The sequence below is a fragment of the Leiobunum rupestre genome, chromosome 8 (genome assembly GCF_980474605.1).
Source record: "Leiobunum rupestre chromosome 8, qqLeiRupe1.1.hap1, whole genome shotgun sequence".
Taxonomy (NCBI): Eukaryota; Metazoa; Arthropoda; class Arachnida; order Opiliones; family Sclerosomatidae; genus Leiobunum; species Leiobunum rupestre.
In genome coordinates, this window is record NC_143391.1 from 49,138,477 (window position 1) to 49,155,252 (window position 16,776).

Sequence of the window (16,776 nt, forward strand, 5' to 3'; positions counted from 1 at the left end):
CCTTAAAAACACAAAAAAGAGAAAGTGAAAGTAAAAACAAAAAAAGTATAAGCAGACGACAGATAAATATAGTTTCAGTTTAGAACAGGGCTAGACATAAGTACTTTTCCTATGCAAAGTAATAACTATTTCTAACAAACTCCCCCTTACTTTGACATAGGTAAAATTAATATACAAATATACATATATATCAACTTATTCCCCCTTTTTTTTTATTTTGTTAACTTTAACATCATACAAAATTCACTATGTTTTCTCTTAGGAAGAATTTTAGTAAAAATATCTGCCATATTTTCATTGGTATTTACATAACTAAGTTTGAATAAGTTGTTGTCAATACACTCTCGTACATAGTGATATTTCATCTGAATATGCCGCGATCTATTATTTTCTATCTTATTTTCAGAAAATTGTATTGCCGCTTGGTTATCACAATAAACAATCGGCTGTCCAAAAGTTTCTTCTAATTTGGCTAATTCTAACAGTTCTTTAACAATACTAGTTAACCATGCAATCTCTTTTGATGATTCTGCTAAGGCAATGTACTCAGATTCCATTGATGATAGGGCAATGTTCTGCTGTTTCACACTTCTCCAGCTTATTGGACTGTCACAGATATTAATCACAAAACCGCTAGTAGATTTTCTATCGTCTAAATCCGATCCCCATGATGCATCGGTAAACACACTGAGATCAACTTTGCTGAATCCATGATAATGAAGACCGTAATGGCTGGTCTGACACACGTACTCCAACACTTGTAATAAGTAATTCCAATGTTTCTGACCAGGATTTGACGAATAACGTGCTAAACTTGCTACTACAAATGCTATATCTGGTCTAGTACGCTGCGATAAATACAATAAACTACCAATGAGTTGTCTGTATGGGTAATTATTATTCGGTTCTGGTGTACAGTCTCTATTTGACAATGATATCCCAACGGGTAATGGTGTCTCCCTTTTCTTCTCAGTTTTGATCTTGAATGTTTCCTGTAATTTCTTCACGTAGCTATTTTGATGAATATATACTTGTCCTTTTGAGGGAAATTCAAATTCAATCCCCAAAAAGTAACTTAATTCTCCTAAATCAGTCATTTCGAATGTTGCTTGTAGTTGTGTCTTTAATTTCTTCATAACGTGTGTATTTGATGCAAGTACAATTATGTCATCAACATACACTATCAATAGTCCAGTCAATCCAAATCTGTAGATACAGTTGCATCCAAAAAGTCTTTTATATCCAAGCTGAAGTAACTGATTATCTAATTCAGAATACCACTGCTTTCCACTCTGCTTTAATCCGTAAAGAGCCTTCTTTAGCTTCCACACATAATCTTCTTTTCCCTTTTGAATATATCCAGCTGGCTGTCTTAAATAAAGTTCTTCTTCTAATGATCCATATAAATATGCACACTTCACGTCCATGTGGGAGTGTAGCCATCCGAGACATGCAATAAATATCATTATACATGCTCTGATCAGGGTAAAATTTACGACTGGAGAATAAGTCTGATTAAAGTCTCTTTCAGGAACTTGAGAAAAACCTTGGGCAACTAGTCTGGCTTTGTATCTATTGATTTCTCCGTTAGAATTCTTCTTAAGATCGTACACCCATTTTGCTCCAATTATCTTCTTATTAATTGGTTTTGGAACAATCTCAAACACTTCTCTATCTTGAATGATATTAATCTCTGTTGTCATGGCTTCTTGCCATTTTTCACTATTTGGACTTCCAATTGCTTCGTCGTATGTTGAAGGTATTACTACACATCGGGCTTCAACATTTCCAGTAGATTTGAAAGTAAATTCTTTGGGGTTGTATTGTTCTCCTCTATCTGCTAAGTATCGCTTCATTTCAGGTTCTGATCTGATTTTCTGATTTGTAATGTTATCATAGTGATAAACGTCAATTCGATCACCCTTTTTTCTGAGTATTTCTTCTCGTCTCCAACGGGGTATTATGGGTTGTGGAGGTGGTGGCTCTGGTTGTGCTCCTACTTCATCTCCTTCATCAGTATTCTCATCGTCCGATGAGTTGTCCGACTCTTGCGATTTATCATCATCTGACGATTCGTCTTCATTATCTTCTGACCATATTTGCTTCACTGGCTCATATGTTTCTTCTCTGGTTTCTTTAAGTATTTTAATACCTAACTTGCTCTCGTCGAAAGAAACATGTTTGGTTTCTAGAACTTTTCCTTCTGCTGGAAACCATATGCGATATCCTTTAGTATTCATAGCATAGCCTACCATGATACCAATCTTCGCTCTCTTCTCAAATTTATTACGGTGAGGTTGTGGTACAAATGCGTAAGCTACGCATCCATATCGCTTAAGATGTCGTAATGAAGGTGACGTGTTTCTCCATCTCCCTTCTGGTGTGATATTTGGTAGTTTCGAATGAGGTAATCTGTTTGATAAATACACTACTGTATATAATACTTCTCCCCACATATAATGCGGTAGTCTTGCATCTTCAAGCATTGCTCTAATTCCTTCTAATACTGTTCGATTATATCGCTCTGCAATGCCGTTCATTTGAGGACTATATGTGTTCGTCCTTTGACACACAACTCCGTCCTTTTTACAACCTTCCTTGAAATAATTTGCACAGTATTCTAAGCCATTATCTGTGCGTATTTTCTTGAGTTTCAAACCAGTTTGTCTTTCTGACATAGCCTTATATTCTTTATATTTATCATATGCTTCGCTTTTATTCTTCATAATATAAACTATTGCCTTTCTAGTATAATCGTCTATGAAACTGATAAAATATCGTGACCCACCTTGAGATATAACAGGTGAAGGTCCCCAAACGTCACTGTGGACAAGTTCTAATGGTTGTTTTGTAGATATATCAGGTATAGATTTTGAGGCGGCCTTTGTTGCTTTTGCTACTTTACATGGTATGCAGTGGTCAATTTCTCCTTTAAATTCTGGTAATCCGTGAGCCATATCTTTTCTCTGCAATTCCTTCATCCGTTTGATTGAAGGATGTCCTAATCTTTGGTGCCATCTTGCTGTATCAATTGTTAGACTCGTGTTACATCCACCCTTCACTGAGAGTTCCTTCCTGGGTTCTTCTCTACTTGGAATGTATGCATCAACAACATAAAGATTGTTTCCGGTTAAGGTGGAAGATAAAACCAACGTCTTGTTCACACCGTATACTTTAATCGAGCCATTAACTATTATAATCTTACATCCTTTATTATCAAATCTTCTGGCTGATAATAAATTTCTATTATACTGCGGAACATAGAATACATCTGTCAAATGAATGAGATTATCTCCATAAGGTGTTTTTACCACCATATTTACGACCCCAGTTCCAAAAGCTTTTGCTTCACCTTGAGCAATATCAATGGGTACTTCTATTTCCTGATATTCAACGAACCAGTCTCTTCTATGACAAAAATGGTGTGTAGCACCACAATCAAAAATCCAAGAATCTTTATCCGATGTTGAAATCATTGTAGTAGCTAAATATGCATTTCCATATGAATTTCCATTATCCCAATCGCTGCTACTGCTTGCATAACTGTTTCTAGTTTGATTAGCTGACCTTTGATTGCTCGGATAATTTGATCTATTTCCTTTCTGATTTGCAGTGCGGCCTCCAGTTTGAATATTTGCATGACAATTTCTTGCTATATGACCAGTTTTTCCACATCTATAGCATTCAAAACTTTGACTAGTATTCTGATTCCCTTGATAGCCTTTGAAATTTCCACGCTTTTGTTGTGCACCTCTATTTTTCTGTTGATTATTCTGATTGGGTTGAATGGACATAAGTCCAGTCTTCATATCTGTTCTTTCTTCCTCTTGGTGTACTAGTTTCTGTCTTTCATATTCGGCTATAAGGAGGTTTTTGACTTTATCTGGAGTAAACTCTTCATCATTTAGTTGATAAGCTCTTTGAATCGTGTTCTCATATTGGGCGGGTAATTTACAAATCATCTGGTATGCTATTTCGTCTGGAGCTAAAATACGTCCTGCTAATTCCAATTGTTCCGCTGCAGCACTGATTCTCCCAAGATATCCTGACATGCTTTCAGGTACATTATATTTCAGACTCAGAAAATTCAATCGTAATGAAGCTATTCGTGCTCGTGACTTTGGTTCATAAAGGTCTTTAAGTGCGTTCCATACTTCTACGGCTGTTTCATATTGTGATACTAAATTCTTATGCTGGTCATCTACTGCCAGAGCTAATTTTGATAGAGCTTTTTGTTTTCTGGTTTCATATCTCTCTTTTACTTTAGAATCTGCTTCTTCATTTGGTTCTTCATCTGTTTCATCTATGATCCCCCATAGCCCAAAATCTAGCAGAGCCATTTTCATATTAAACTTCCAGTTTACATAATTCTCATCATTTAATTTATTAAATGAAAATGATGTTCCAAGGGATGTCAAGGAATTATTCTGTTTTTCCATTTTTAACTTTAATCTGTTTTGTTCATTTCCATTCTGCACTTTCACTAAGCTAAGCCTAACTCAAACACTGCCAATTCACAAATAAATCTTTTCTATTTTATTTATTCCATATTAACCACGCTTTCTGCTACCAATTGTAAGATCTATCTATATTGAATTGGCAAGACAGTTTGTTATTTATAAATCTCTATTTAATTATAGTTAAATCTAATATACAAAAATAGGTATGATCTCTACTGACCTTAAAAACACAAAAAAGAGAAAGTGAAAGTAAAAACAAAAAAAGTATAAGCAGACGACAGATAAATATAGTTTCAGTTTAGAACAGGGCTAGACATAAGTACTTTTCCTATGCAAAGTAATAACTATTTCTAACACGTTCCTTCAACAGTTTACCTTAGTCCTTTACTCCTTTATGCCATTTGCATTTCATACTTCCAGTTCTTCAAGTTTGTAACCAAGATGGTCAGTGGCAGCCATATTGCTAAGTCCTTATCTTAGTAGTCTTAACTCCCAAGGTCGCCAGTGTGGGGTTAGTATTAAAAAAAAAGAAGTCATAGAGAGATTGGACAGGACAGCATAGTGAAATGAGAAACAGTGGTTAGTAGCAGTCAGTGGTTAACTGCCAGCTAGCCAGCTAGTTAGTATTTCCCCCAGTCGAAAACTCGGTGTATGGTTGCTTCTGTTGGATGTCAGACCAAAGTTATCGCTACCAGACAAGAGTCATCATGTCAGACAGAGGTTGTCATTACCAGACAAGGGTCATCAAGTCAAACAAAGTTAGATTTCATAATTTCATCAACTCAGACTGATTCCGTCGGTTTAGTTTGGAGTTATGCAGAGCTGACCGATATCACAGTACAAACGGGACAAGCAGACTCAAGTCAGTCACTTCGCTACATGACTAGGGCATCATGATGAACATGCGTCTGAAATGTGGTTGTTCTGAAGTTGTTTCCAAGCAAGAAGGGTCATCAGAAGAGGGCAGGCTACCATGGTGCCAAGGGAATTTCCAAAATTTGAAGCTGCTGGGACAGTACCTCTTTAAGATGACACCAGTGATGTTGTGCTGACAGACTTACCACTACATATTAACTCTACAGATATCGTGACTGATCATATCCTTTCAACATCCTGTTGCACCTTAATGAACTTGCTGCCTTTCTGTATCGACAATTCAATGACACTTTCCTTTGTTACAGGATCTTTCCATTTCCTGTATTTATAGATCTACAACATCAAGACGAGCTATGTCAATCCCTCATTGAATGGCTTGTAACTGGGCAGTCAGGAAAAATCCCTGGTTTCGAGTGCTTCTCATTACATCAAGGTTTCCTCAGGTGCGAGCCATCTCCTGGTGTTTTCAAAGTTGTGCTACTCAAGAAGCTAACACACCGGTCCGACGATTTGTGTTATGCAGCCGCTTGCCATAACAAGGGCCAGCTAGCCGACTTTCATAATGGTTTTTGGGTCCAATCCCTTTATCTAGAGTTACGGAGTAAGAAAACCACCAGATGTCAATTTGACACTTAAAGTTATATTATTTTTGTACTTTTTTTCAATATTTTTAGTTTTATTTTTTCGGAAAAATAAATCCACTCTAGCAATATGGTCAGTGGCAGCCATATTGTTTAGTAGGCCAAATGGCCAGGCCCTTATCATAGTAGACCCAATTCCAAAGTGCACCAGCATAGAGAAATGAGAAACAATGGTTTGTAGTAGCAGTCAGGGGTTAGTAGGGGAGTGGTAAACTCCCAGTTAGCGGGTTAGTTAGTTTAAGTATTTCCCCCAGTAGCTGCAAGGTGGCATTCCCTTCCCTTGGTGGGAATGACTAACAGTTATTAGTCTCTTATTATACTAGAAGATTTATTGTGTAGTACGTTCTAAGGCCTCCGCAATCATAGTTAAAGAGATAGTGCCAACTCAGAAATATTTAAAATTTTGTTTGTAACCGTTTCGCCTTCCCAAATCGTATCCCATTAAGGATGTAACACGATTAGGGTAAGCGGTTACAGGTTAGGGTTCGGGCTAAGCCAGTCTTATAAGTGAAAATCACCACACGAGTTGATTCGGTCAAAAACAGGTTTAATAATTAGACAAATAATTACACTTACAATAACATCGGAACTACCTCGTTCAGCCATAATATATCTCGGGGAAACCTTTATAATACAAAGGGAACTCTTGGGGCAAAGATTAAAAACATATCAACGAGGGGATACAAAACGTTGACCTAGAATCATCACGGGCAACCATCTCCGGGCGAGACAAGGAGAAAGAGACAATGAAATCGCGTGGCGCAGGACATTTAGACTGCTATCCCTCTAGCGGCTGATAGCGAAAATAACTAAAAAATGTTTGTTTAAAAAATAAGAGGGTTCACTGTAACGGACACGGACGCCATCCGGCGACCGGATCCGTTACATGTTCTTTGGCTGAATCCGAATATATATCCATATTAGCACTTTAAATTATAAATCTATTTATAATTTAATGTAAAATAATGGTATTTCAATAGCCGCGTCAAAACTGTACAGATTGTTGACGTCATGAGTTTGGTCGATTTCAGCGCGCTCGAGCGGCGGGGAATTTCCAGTAGTATTTTTCTACTACCGCGTAGAGGATTTGTAAGCGCGTTTTTTTACTTTCTTTTCGCGGACCACGTGGTTCGAGATTCTCGAATCACGACTTCACGAGCCGGCTACGTGTAAAAAAAATTTTCTAAGTAGAAATTGAAGAAAAAATCGATAACATGGTATTGTTTATAAATAAAATCATTATTTCTTATACGTAGTCATTATAACAATATTTATAATCTACGGAAAGATGCCACCGAAAGCACCGAAGACTGTGGGCGCCACAGTGTATTGTTCAGTTCCTTCCTACAGTAATAATAACAACAAAAGTGGCTTATCGTTCCATTACTTTCCATCGAATGAGGGTCTTAAAGCGTGCGAAAGCTATGGGAGTAAAATTTCCTCCTGTAATCCCCTAAAAATTATATCTCCAGCTCGCTCTAGTAGCAACCAATAAACATCAACCTATCTATGACGTAGACAGTATGTGATAAAAAAAGTTACGCTATCTTTCTATTTAAAAATTTGAAATTAATCGTTAATAATTATATTTATACCAAATGTTTTATAACTATAATTTTCTTTACTATATTTTTCAATAATATATGAAAAAACTTCATATATGTAGAAAATTCTGACACTATCTCTTTAACTTGACCATTTGCCCCTAAATCATTTCTCATCCTCCACCATGATTCTGGGCTTCCATAGTAACCCTAATTCAATCCTTGTATTAACTTAAGACTGAATTCACTCTCCAGCAGATATTCCAATGTTGTTTAAACGTGACAAGTTGTAATAACCACAATTCATTGAGCTAGGGAAACATTTCAGTTAATAAAATAAACTCAATATATAATTAGTTCCAACATAACTGAGTTAACGAACTTAAGGATGGAGCTATTTCAGGAAATCCATAAAACAACATTTTACGTTACCTACTTTGGGTAGTAGTGTTCTATTTGCCTATAGAACAAATTAGTCCTACATGAATAGTTATTAATAACTAACAATTTTAAGTACTATACCTTTACTAGGAATGAATCCGTTTCTTAGACTGACTATTTCATTTTCAGTAGAGGCACCGTTGCTGTCTATTAGCTCTATTTCAAAATCTCTAGGAATGTTTTGCATGTTTGGCTCCTTCATACTTATTCTACCTGTTGCTGTTAAGGTTTGACTTTCACTGTATATACGATGCATCGACAAAGTTTCACACCTGCAACTTTCTCTTAACAAAGGGTTTAAGACCTGTTGGAAACCAAATAAATATTAGAATATTACTTAAATTTTAATACAACGGCACATGCGTAATTGTGTCTGCGTAAAAGTGACCTAATTCCATAACTCATGTATGCGTAAAAATCATCTAATCTACATTGAGTATAAAACAAATTTCCCAATGAGACTTCTCAGTAAAGGCATTTAATAAATCCCGATTCATTCTTTTACTGAAATTCAGGGATAAGTTAAAAGTTTTCCACGAAATTGTTTAGCTAGTTCCTCTTAAATTCACACACTTAAGATGGTTAAAACAGAGCAAACACAATTCCTATACCTCAAATTGGTGCTCGGTTCAGCAATTCACAGCGTTATCAAACTTGTATCCTAAAAGGTGTTTACAGGACATTCAATTGAAGCTATGTTTAGATCTTTACTTAATTTGGCAGAGTCATTCTCATGAGACATAGTAGTTAGTAGGGCCCAGAGTCTAACATAGCTAAAAGTTTCTTCCCCACTTTGAGTGATCTTACCTTCGTAATACCACCAGCGAGCTTGTCTATGGTGGTGTTTACTGTTTGGTGTTGATTGTTATTGCACTATGGAATACACTCAATAATATCTTACTTTATTAATTGTACAGGAAACCTTTCTCCATTCCAGGATAAGCCCGGGCAAAGGGTGTTTGAACTTCAAATTCATCAAATCACGCTTACTAGCATTATAATTTTTTATATCACAGTTTGTGCTTGATAGACGCAGTTCCTTAAATAGAACCTACCAATTAAATAAAAATAAGCATAACGTTCATACCATATGTATTTTCAAAAATGTTCACAATTTTTTTACTGATATTTCTCCAAGTGTCTACAAACCTTAGAAACATCTTTTGGTGAAATCATGTTGAAAGAACGCTTAGCCAATTTGAAGGCTGTTTTTTCCACAAAATCCAGATGATCAACAAGCCTATCCCTTTGCTTTTGTGCTATATTTGGATTAAATCCAAAACCACATTGATCCATTGTAGAAAGAACAAGCAATGTCGGCATTTCAATATCTGAAATAGTAAATAAATAAAAACTTTTCCTTTTTGAATTGGAGTTGAAAACCCCTTAGAGCCAGTAGTGCTCAAAAGGTAGGCGTATAAGGTAGCTTCCGATATGTCAAAATAGTACAAATAACAAAAACTCACTTATTCAGTCAAAATCTATAACAAATTAGGTTTAAAACATCCAAAGAATAAGAGTCCCCCAATGGGTTCATTAAGAGTGAAAGTTTGTGATTCTTGAGAGAATAATAAGTTGGGTGTATAAAAATTGAATTTCACTCAGAACGCTAAAATTAAGCATTAGAGAACCAATTATTTTTTTAACCTTTTAATAAAATAATCAAAAGTATTTTGATAAAATTTATTTATATCACCTATCACATCTCGCAGATTTAAGTTAAGATGTTGTGGATCCTAGACAAAAAGACTTGCTCAATTCACATACTTGGACAATTATCGAACTATTTCCATTAAAGAGTACAATTTGCAATTTAAAAAAAAATTAAATATATTTTCAACAAAGTTTACTTCTTTAACAAAAATTGCTCCTATAAGATCACATAAATCAACCACAAATGACGAATTTCCTAACAAAATGTTTGAGATTTTCAGTGGATACCATATAACCACATAAAACATGAAACATCCATGAGGGTAATAAAATTTGTAGACTGGATAAAAAAAATACTACTGAAAAAACAGACTTAACAGATATTATTATTCAATACCAATATGAGCACTTCCAACCTAAGATGTTTATAAAAAAAAATTGTAATAATAATGCTTACTACAAAATGATTTGATCAGGTGATTTTCTTCAAGTTTAATGATAAGTGCGTCCATTAAATGAAATACAAGTACAGCTTCTAAGCTACTTCTTAATCGTCCAGATTCTTTATTTGAAGTAGTTCCTCCAATACATCGCGTACCAAATGTTCCACCAAGGTCTGAGAAGAAATTAATCCAAATTAATGGCATATTTAAAAAATTTTGGTCCACCAATTGAAAATTTTCAGTGAGCATCAGCTACCCAGAAAAACCTCAAGAGCTATAAACTAAACTTTATGGTGAAATCAGTATTTAATATAACTTAAAAACTCACTTTTTAATAAATCAGTATAGATCGGTAAATAGTTAATGATTAGAGAATGAAGAGATTTCTCTTTACATGAAGGATCTAATAACCAATCTGCAATTTTTGGATCCATGCAGACCAATTTGTTAAATAAAGGACAAAAATTGTTTCCACTCTGGCAAAGAATATTTAACTGATTTTTAAAATCAAATATAGCAACAGATGTATTTCTTTCTTCATTTCTTTTTAAACCCTCTAGCAACGAACGCTTACGAAGTTCCATTGAAACAGCTTCTGAAATATAAATGACAAAATTCAAAATAAAGAGTAAAGTAATAAACTTAAACTTTAAAATTAGAATTAAAAAATACGGTGTCATTTCGGATCAGGTTGAGTTTGAAGTAACCTAAACCCAAAATGACTAAAACCTACGAGAGATGCAAACCTCACTCTCTTTTTGAATAAGGAAAATTTACATATATTCACTTTGAATGTTTAAGGAAAATAATTTTCCTGATGATTTCCATAGAAAAGGGTCTGGTTTATAGCCAAGAGTTCCTACCAGATAGGCTAAGTTTTAGGCCCCTTCAACATTGAACAATGGCTCGAATAGAAAGTCTAAATGCATGAATACATTATTTATATAATTTATTTCGGTGGAAGTACAAATCAATATCCTTAGTGGAGGACTCAATGGGGCAGAAACACTTTGGTCAGTGGCAGCCATATTGTTAATAGGCCAAATGGCCAGGCCCTTATCTTATCAGGCCTAACTGCCAAAGGCACCGGTGGTGGCACCAGTGTGAAGTTAGTATAAAAGGGGTAAGCAGAGAGAAGCAGTAGTTAGTAGCAGTCAGGAGTTAGTAGGGGAATGGTTAACTCCCAGCTAGCCTGCTAGTCAGTTATAGTATTTCCCGCAGTGGCTGCAAGTTTGCATACTTTTCCCTTGGTGGAAATTTCTAAGAAGTATTAGTCTCTTATTATAATAGGATAATTATTGTGTAGTCCGTTCTAGGACTCAGAAGGCACGGTACCCAACCTTTTAGAGTATAATTTTTTTTTATTTAAAAATTTCTGGGTTTTCCCCTACATGGTGTCCAGCCTATAAATTTGAGAATACTCATTATGTAGTATAACCGTGATAGTTACTCCAGGTGAGCTTGTAGTATGGTAGCAATGGAGCATAGACATTCAAAATGTCCCTTACGAAAAAAACATTAGAAACTAATCAAATTCAAATTGGGACCGTATTTGCACCAATTTGGATATGTTAGAGGCCAATTAGCGAACACTTGGAGATGAAATTTACAATTGGTACCAATCTGACCTCAATTGAAACCAACTAGTTATAAAATTCCAATTGGAGTATGTGCAACACAATTGGAACTAATTCGATATGAAAAGGTCCCCAATTGGAGTGATAATGACCAATAGACTCCTTTAAACCATTTCATACTTTTGCCTCAAATAGTATCCCAATTGAGACCAACAACCCGGAGTTTGGATCCAATCCCTTACGAAAGAATTAGGTGGTACCATTACATTACCTAGTGGTTCCATTTGGTTTCCTGGTGGTATCTAATGTGGTCCATATGGGACAACTATTAATTCAATGGGGTCTATGGTGTTCTAATGGGCACTGTTGGTACCATTTGGAAATCAAATGGGCTCCAATGGTTCTTGATGGAAGTCAACAGGCTCCGAATGGTTCCTGATGGAAGTTTTGAGGCTCAGAATGGTTTCTGAAGGAAGTTTCCAGACTTCGAATGGTAGCAGTTAAAGTTTGTTTGTAAACCAAATGGGTTCTAATGGTTTCAATTGGAACTCAATGGGCTCCGACTGCAACTGGGTTTTCTTTAGGGTACCATTTGGAAACCTAATGGGCTCTAATCATTGATTTAAATCACCTATTATATTTCAATGTAATTTTAAATGTAAATTTAGTGAAAATGCTAGCTACAGCCCTGGGTTAGTGATAGCCCACTGCCATACTTTTTCAGACATAATTGCTGCCAGTAAAATTAATTTATCCAACAAATACCAAACTCTTTTTTTTTCTATTATAGTCTCCTCAGAATTGCTTTATCAACCAACTAAACTGACTGTAATAAAATTAGATAAAATTTCTCTTTAATATTTCCATGCAAATTCATCCGTCTTAAAGGTAAATGCAAACAGTAACCAATCGAATGGTCTCCCTAATTACATTTCTTGAATTGTAACAGTCATATTCATTACTGTAAACTGTAAAAATTAAATGTTATCGGCAAAGTGTGACTCAGTTCAATAACTACTTAACTATGATGTTATTATTGTTGTGGTTCATTCATTATACTATGTTTAATTCCTGTGTGAGTACCAAAACCACGTAACATGAAAAACATGTTTTTGTTTCTTAAACTGGGGTGTCATGACACGTGTACAAATCGCGTAATTGTGTTAACAAACTGGTTTGTTGATATAACACCAATTTGAACCACTGGAGAAATGCAATTGAAACCACTATAAACCTCCAATTGAAACCACTATAAACCTCCAATTGAAACCACTATAAACCTCCAATTGAAACCACTATAAACCTCCAATTGAAACCACTATAAACTTCCAATAGAACCACTATAAACCTCCAATTGAAACCACTATAAACCTCCAATTGAAACCACTATAAACCTCCAATTGAAACCACTATAAACCTCCAATTGAAACCACTATAAACCTCCAATTGAAACCACTATAAACCTCCAATTGAAACCACTATAAACCTCCAATTGAAACCACTATAAACCTCCAATTGAAACCACTATAAACCTCCAATTGAAACCACTATAAACCTCCAATTGAAACCACTATAAACCTCTACACTACAATTGGAAAATCTAAATATCCCACTTGAAAAAAAATTCTACAATTGGAAAAACGAAATATCCCATTTGGAACCAATAAGCAAAACCAATTAACTCTACAATTGGAAATTCAAAATATCCCATTTAAATACAATAAACAAAACCAATTGGAAAAAATAAATTCTACAATTGGGAAAACAAAATATCCCATTTAGAACCCATAACAAACCAATTTAAGGCATCAACAATACCAATGTGGAAACAAATGGGAATGGTCCAAAAATACAAGTGGAACCAACTAATTGATACCCATGCGTAAAAAACAAATGGTTTCTATTGATTTTTTTTGTAAGGGGTATATTTATATAATTTTCTATTTGTCATATAGAATATTTTATTTGAGGGTCACGACTGAAATCACAAGCAACCTTTAAATTAACCTCTTTTGGAAGGTCTGTAGGAGTTATTAAATATCAATAAAAAGACTATAAAGTACCAGTACCGTTATTTTCGAATGAATCTGACAACGAAACATAATAAGCATCTTTATCTCCCCATGATATTGCAAATCCAACTAGCACATCTTCCTGGCTTTCTTCCTGGTTGAGTTTTGTTTCTGTGTAAAAGCAAAATGCTCTAAAAACTTTTAAGTACAATACTTGGAACTTAATTAGAAAATACCTTTCATAATGTTAAATCCAATTGGTTTGGTTTTATTTATAGTTGAGTGCTTTTCACAAGCAATGCTGAGAGAAAACTTATTCTTGCACTTCCATTCATCAAAAAAAGATTTAAATAAAATTTTACTAGATGATACATCAATAATAGAAAATGCATCGTTTGGCGTTTGAGTTAGACTGCATACACTTTTTGCTAGAAATGATTTGCTTCTCGTTTGTCTGAAACTTTGACCTCTGTAGTTTTTAATAGATGTTAAAGTGTACTTTGCAGTTTCTTCCTGTGTTGGCGCTATGGAGTCAATGTCATCCCCAATATCTTCATTTTTTAAAAGAAAAGAGTTAAAGCTATCATCAGAAAGAATGGTTGGAAAGGATGACCTATTGGATTTTGCACTCTCTTTGCCAAAACTGTCTTCCTTTTTCACCAGTAAGTCCTCACTCACATTAAAAGAGTCATTAAAATCACAAGTGTTTAAATTTTTCCAAAGAGTGTCTGTTGTCAAAATATCATTCATACGCACAGTTTTTGATTCGGTCTTAGAATTTTGTCCAGTGCATTGATTTGATGAATTGTTATCAGATATTACAATTTGGGGTTTTTGTGGTGTTTTCTCTAGATAATTCTCAAATGACGACAAACCTTCAATATCAGATATGAATGATTTAGCAATACCAATGACATTTTGGGTATGCAGTACATAGCTATCATTACTCAAATTTCCATCACTGTCTATTGACTGATTTGCTGTACAGTTAGATTTTGTATTACATTGAGCTTTGTCAAAACTGTTGAAATCAATACGAAGATCATCGTTCTTTCTTAAATTTACTTCATCATTTTCTGAAATACCACTTAAATCGCCTTTAATGTTTTTATTAAGGTCCACTATATTTGTTTTGCTCTGTTCATTGCTTTTTAGATTATTTATGTTTAAGGGAAGTTCAACCATGTTACCGCCTTCATTTTTGGGGTCTTGATGAGACTTAAAATTTTCATGTAACTGAAATGGCGAAAGAAATATGTCTTCGCAATGAGAAGGGAAGATGTCCTTTGCCATTTTAGCTTGATTCCTGTGTGAAATTTTAGTAGTTCCTACACAGTTACTATTCTGAGAACCCAAAATTGAAAATGAAGAATCAAGATCCATATTTTTGAAATCATCCATTTCGTTTCTATTTAAACATTCATCACTTTTACAAGAAATATAATTTTTGTCAGTACATAATTTTTCTTCTGACATTTCTTTCAATGCCTCAGCAAAGGGAACACTTTGTTTTGTTGCAATTTTACTGACAGCTTTGGAAAATGTTTCAACTGTCAGTTGAATTTTACTCTTAATAGGAACACACGGAGTTGAAGTTTTGTCTACACCTAAGTCAATTGAATCGCTAAAACGGATGATACTATTACTAATAATAGGCGTTTTAGAATTTGTAGTAGGAACTACAATTACAGGTTTTTGAAATGAATCACAACTTAAGTTTGACAAACATTTGTTTGTTAGATAATCTTGTTTGTAACCTGGCATTACTTCACTTGAAGAAACATTATTGGATACTGTAATGGAGTTCCTTAGATTTAGCTCATTTTGTTGGTAAGTTTCTTGCTGTGATACTTTTCTCAACTGCGAACCTATCTGACCACTATTTTCTGCAGTGGTTGTTCTTCGATTATTAGAGTCTTCAAGATTAGAAATATCACTTTTGTTCTCACCATCTTGTAATTTACGACGAGTATAATACAAAGTAGAAGTAACATTACTCTTCAGTTTGCTATTATGCCAGTCTATGCTCTCAATACCCAATTCTTTCTCAACTACATATCGCGCCTCTCTGACAATCATTTCCGCAGCTTGCATTTCATTCACTCCCTTTTTTCCAGTAATCCATACATGACATCCTTGGCTGTTATTTTGATTTTGTTGATCTTTCTCACTGTACAAATAGTCAATATATCATTAACAAAATACAGTAATATTCACCTAAAGCAGTAATATTTGATACATTGTCTTTTCAAGTTTTCGAAAAATATTACACATTAGAATGCACCTAATTAGGATTTAACATTGTAATCTCTCTGTAGTATTCAGTAGTCAGTATTTGAAAAGAGTTTATTACAACATAAAGCTATAAAACTTAACTACATTGTTAAGGAAATACATTAAGTGATGCTAGACTTATCAAAGTAGCAATATTATTGATGGTAATAAATAATTTTTTAAGATCTGTTTACAGCCCTAATTGAATAATTAACAGTTAGTAAATTTTGTAGGGTTATGTAAGGTTGAAATAACTTATTGAAAATTTTTATATTACCTTTGAAACGGTTTAGCATTTTTAAGGATTATTTCTATTTCTTTAGGACTTGATCGGGCTAAAGCAGATGAAGTTTCAAAACCTGCATCATACATAATCCTAGCCAATTGTCCATTAAGAGTAGTTAAGCGAACTAAATCACAAAGTTCTTGTTGAACTCCAAAGTGAAGTCTGTGTTGAAACTGTTTAATTAAAAGCTCCATATTCTTCCAACCAAGACGATTACAGAATGCTGTAACCATACCTAAAAAAAAACATACCTGTAAACTTCAATTTAATTCGAAGAAAGATTTATTTTACGAACTACGATGTAATAACCCCATACATGCAAACCATGAAAATACGGTTTTTGACAGAAGCAACTAAATCAGCCTAGACCCTGTAGGGGGACGGGAGATCAAGGTTTGATCACTGAGTTTCGTTTGCAAATTGAATTAAAACACGTTCTTAAGAGATTAAAAGTCTTTATTTCAACCAGCCGATTATATACAATAGAGTCGCGACCTTCCGATAGCACGATGCCAGTCTGGACCCAAAGTAGAAGTGACCCCCAGCCTCCTCGACCCGTTCCTTATACC

The 16,776-nt window shown here is 34.7% G+C and overlaps 1 protein-coding gene across 2 annotated transcripts in view; it reads right to left on the minus strand.

The window, feature by feature from the left end:
* The window catches only part of PolQ (DNA polymerase theta), a 59,112-nt gene that overhangs the window by 8,050 nt on the left and 34,286 nt on the right, over positions 1 to 16,776 (minus strand). For both annotated transcript variants that reach the window (XM_090157065.1, XM_090157066.1), the window contains 8 exons: positions 16,199 to 16,442; positions 13,884 to 15,817; positions 13,705 to 13,818; positions 10,387 to 10,653; positions 10,073 to 10,231; positions 9,112 to 9,293; positions 8,864 to 9,013; positions 8,044 to 8,266 (listed from right to left, as the gene is read on the minus strand). In XM_090157065.1, coding sequence (XP_090013191.1) covers positions 8,044 to 8,266; positions 8,864 to 9,013; positions 9,112 to 9,293; positions 10,073 to 10,231; positions 10,387 to 10,653; positions 13,705 to 13,818; positions 13,884 to 15,817; positions 16,199 to 16,442 — 3,273 coding nt within the window. The remainder of the gene's footprint in view (positions 1 to 8,043; positions 8,267 to 8,863; positions 9,014 to 9,111; positions 9,294 to 10,072; positions 10,232 to 10,386; positions 10,654 to 13,704; positions 13,819 to 13,883; positions 15,818 to 16,198; positions 16,443 to 16,776) is intronic.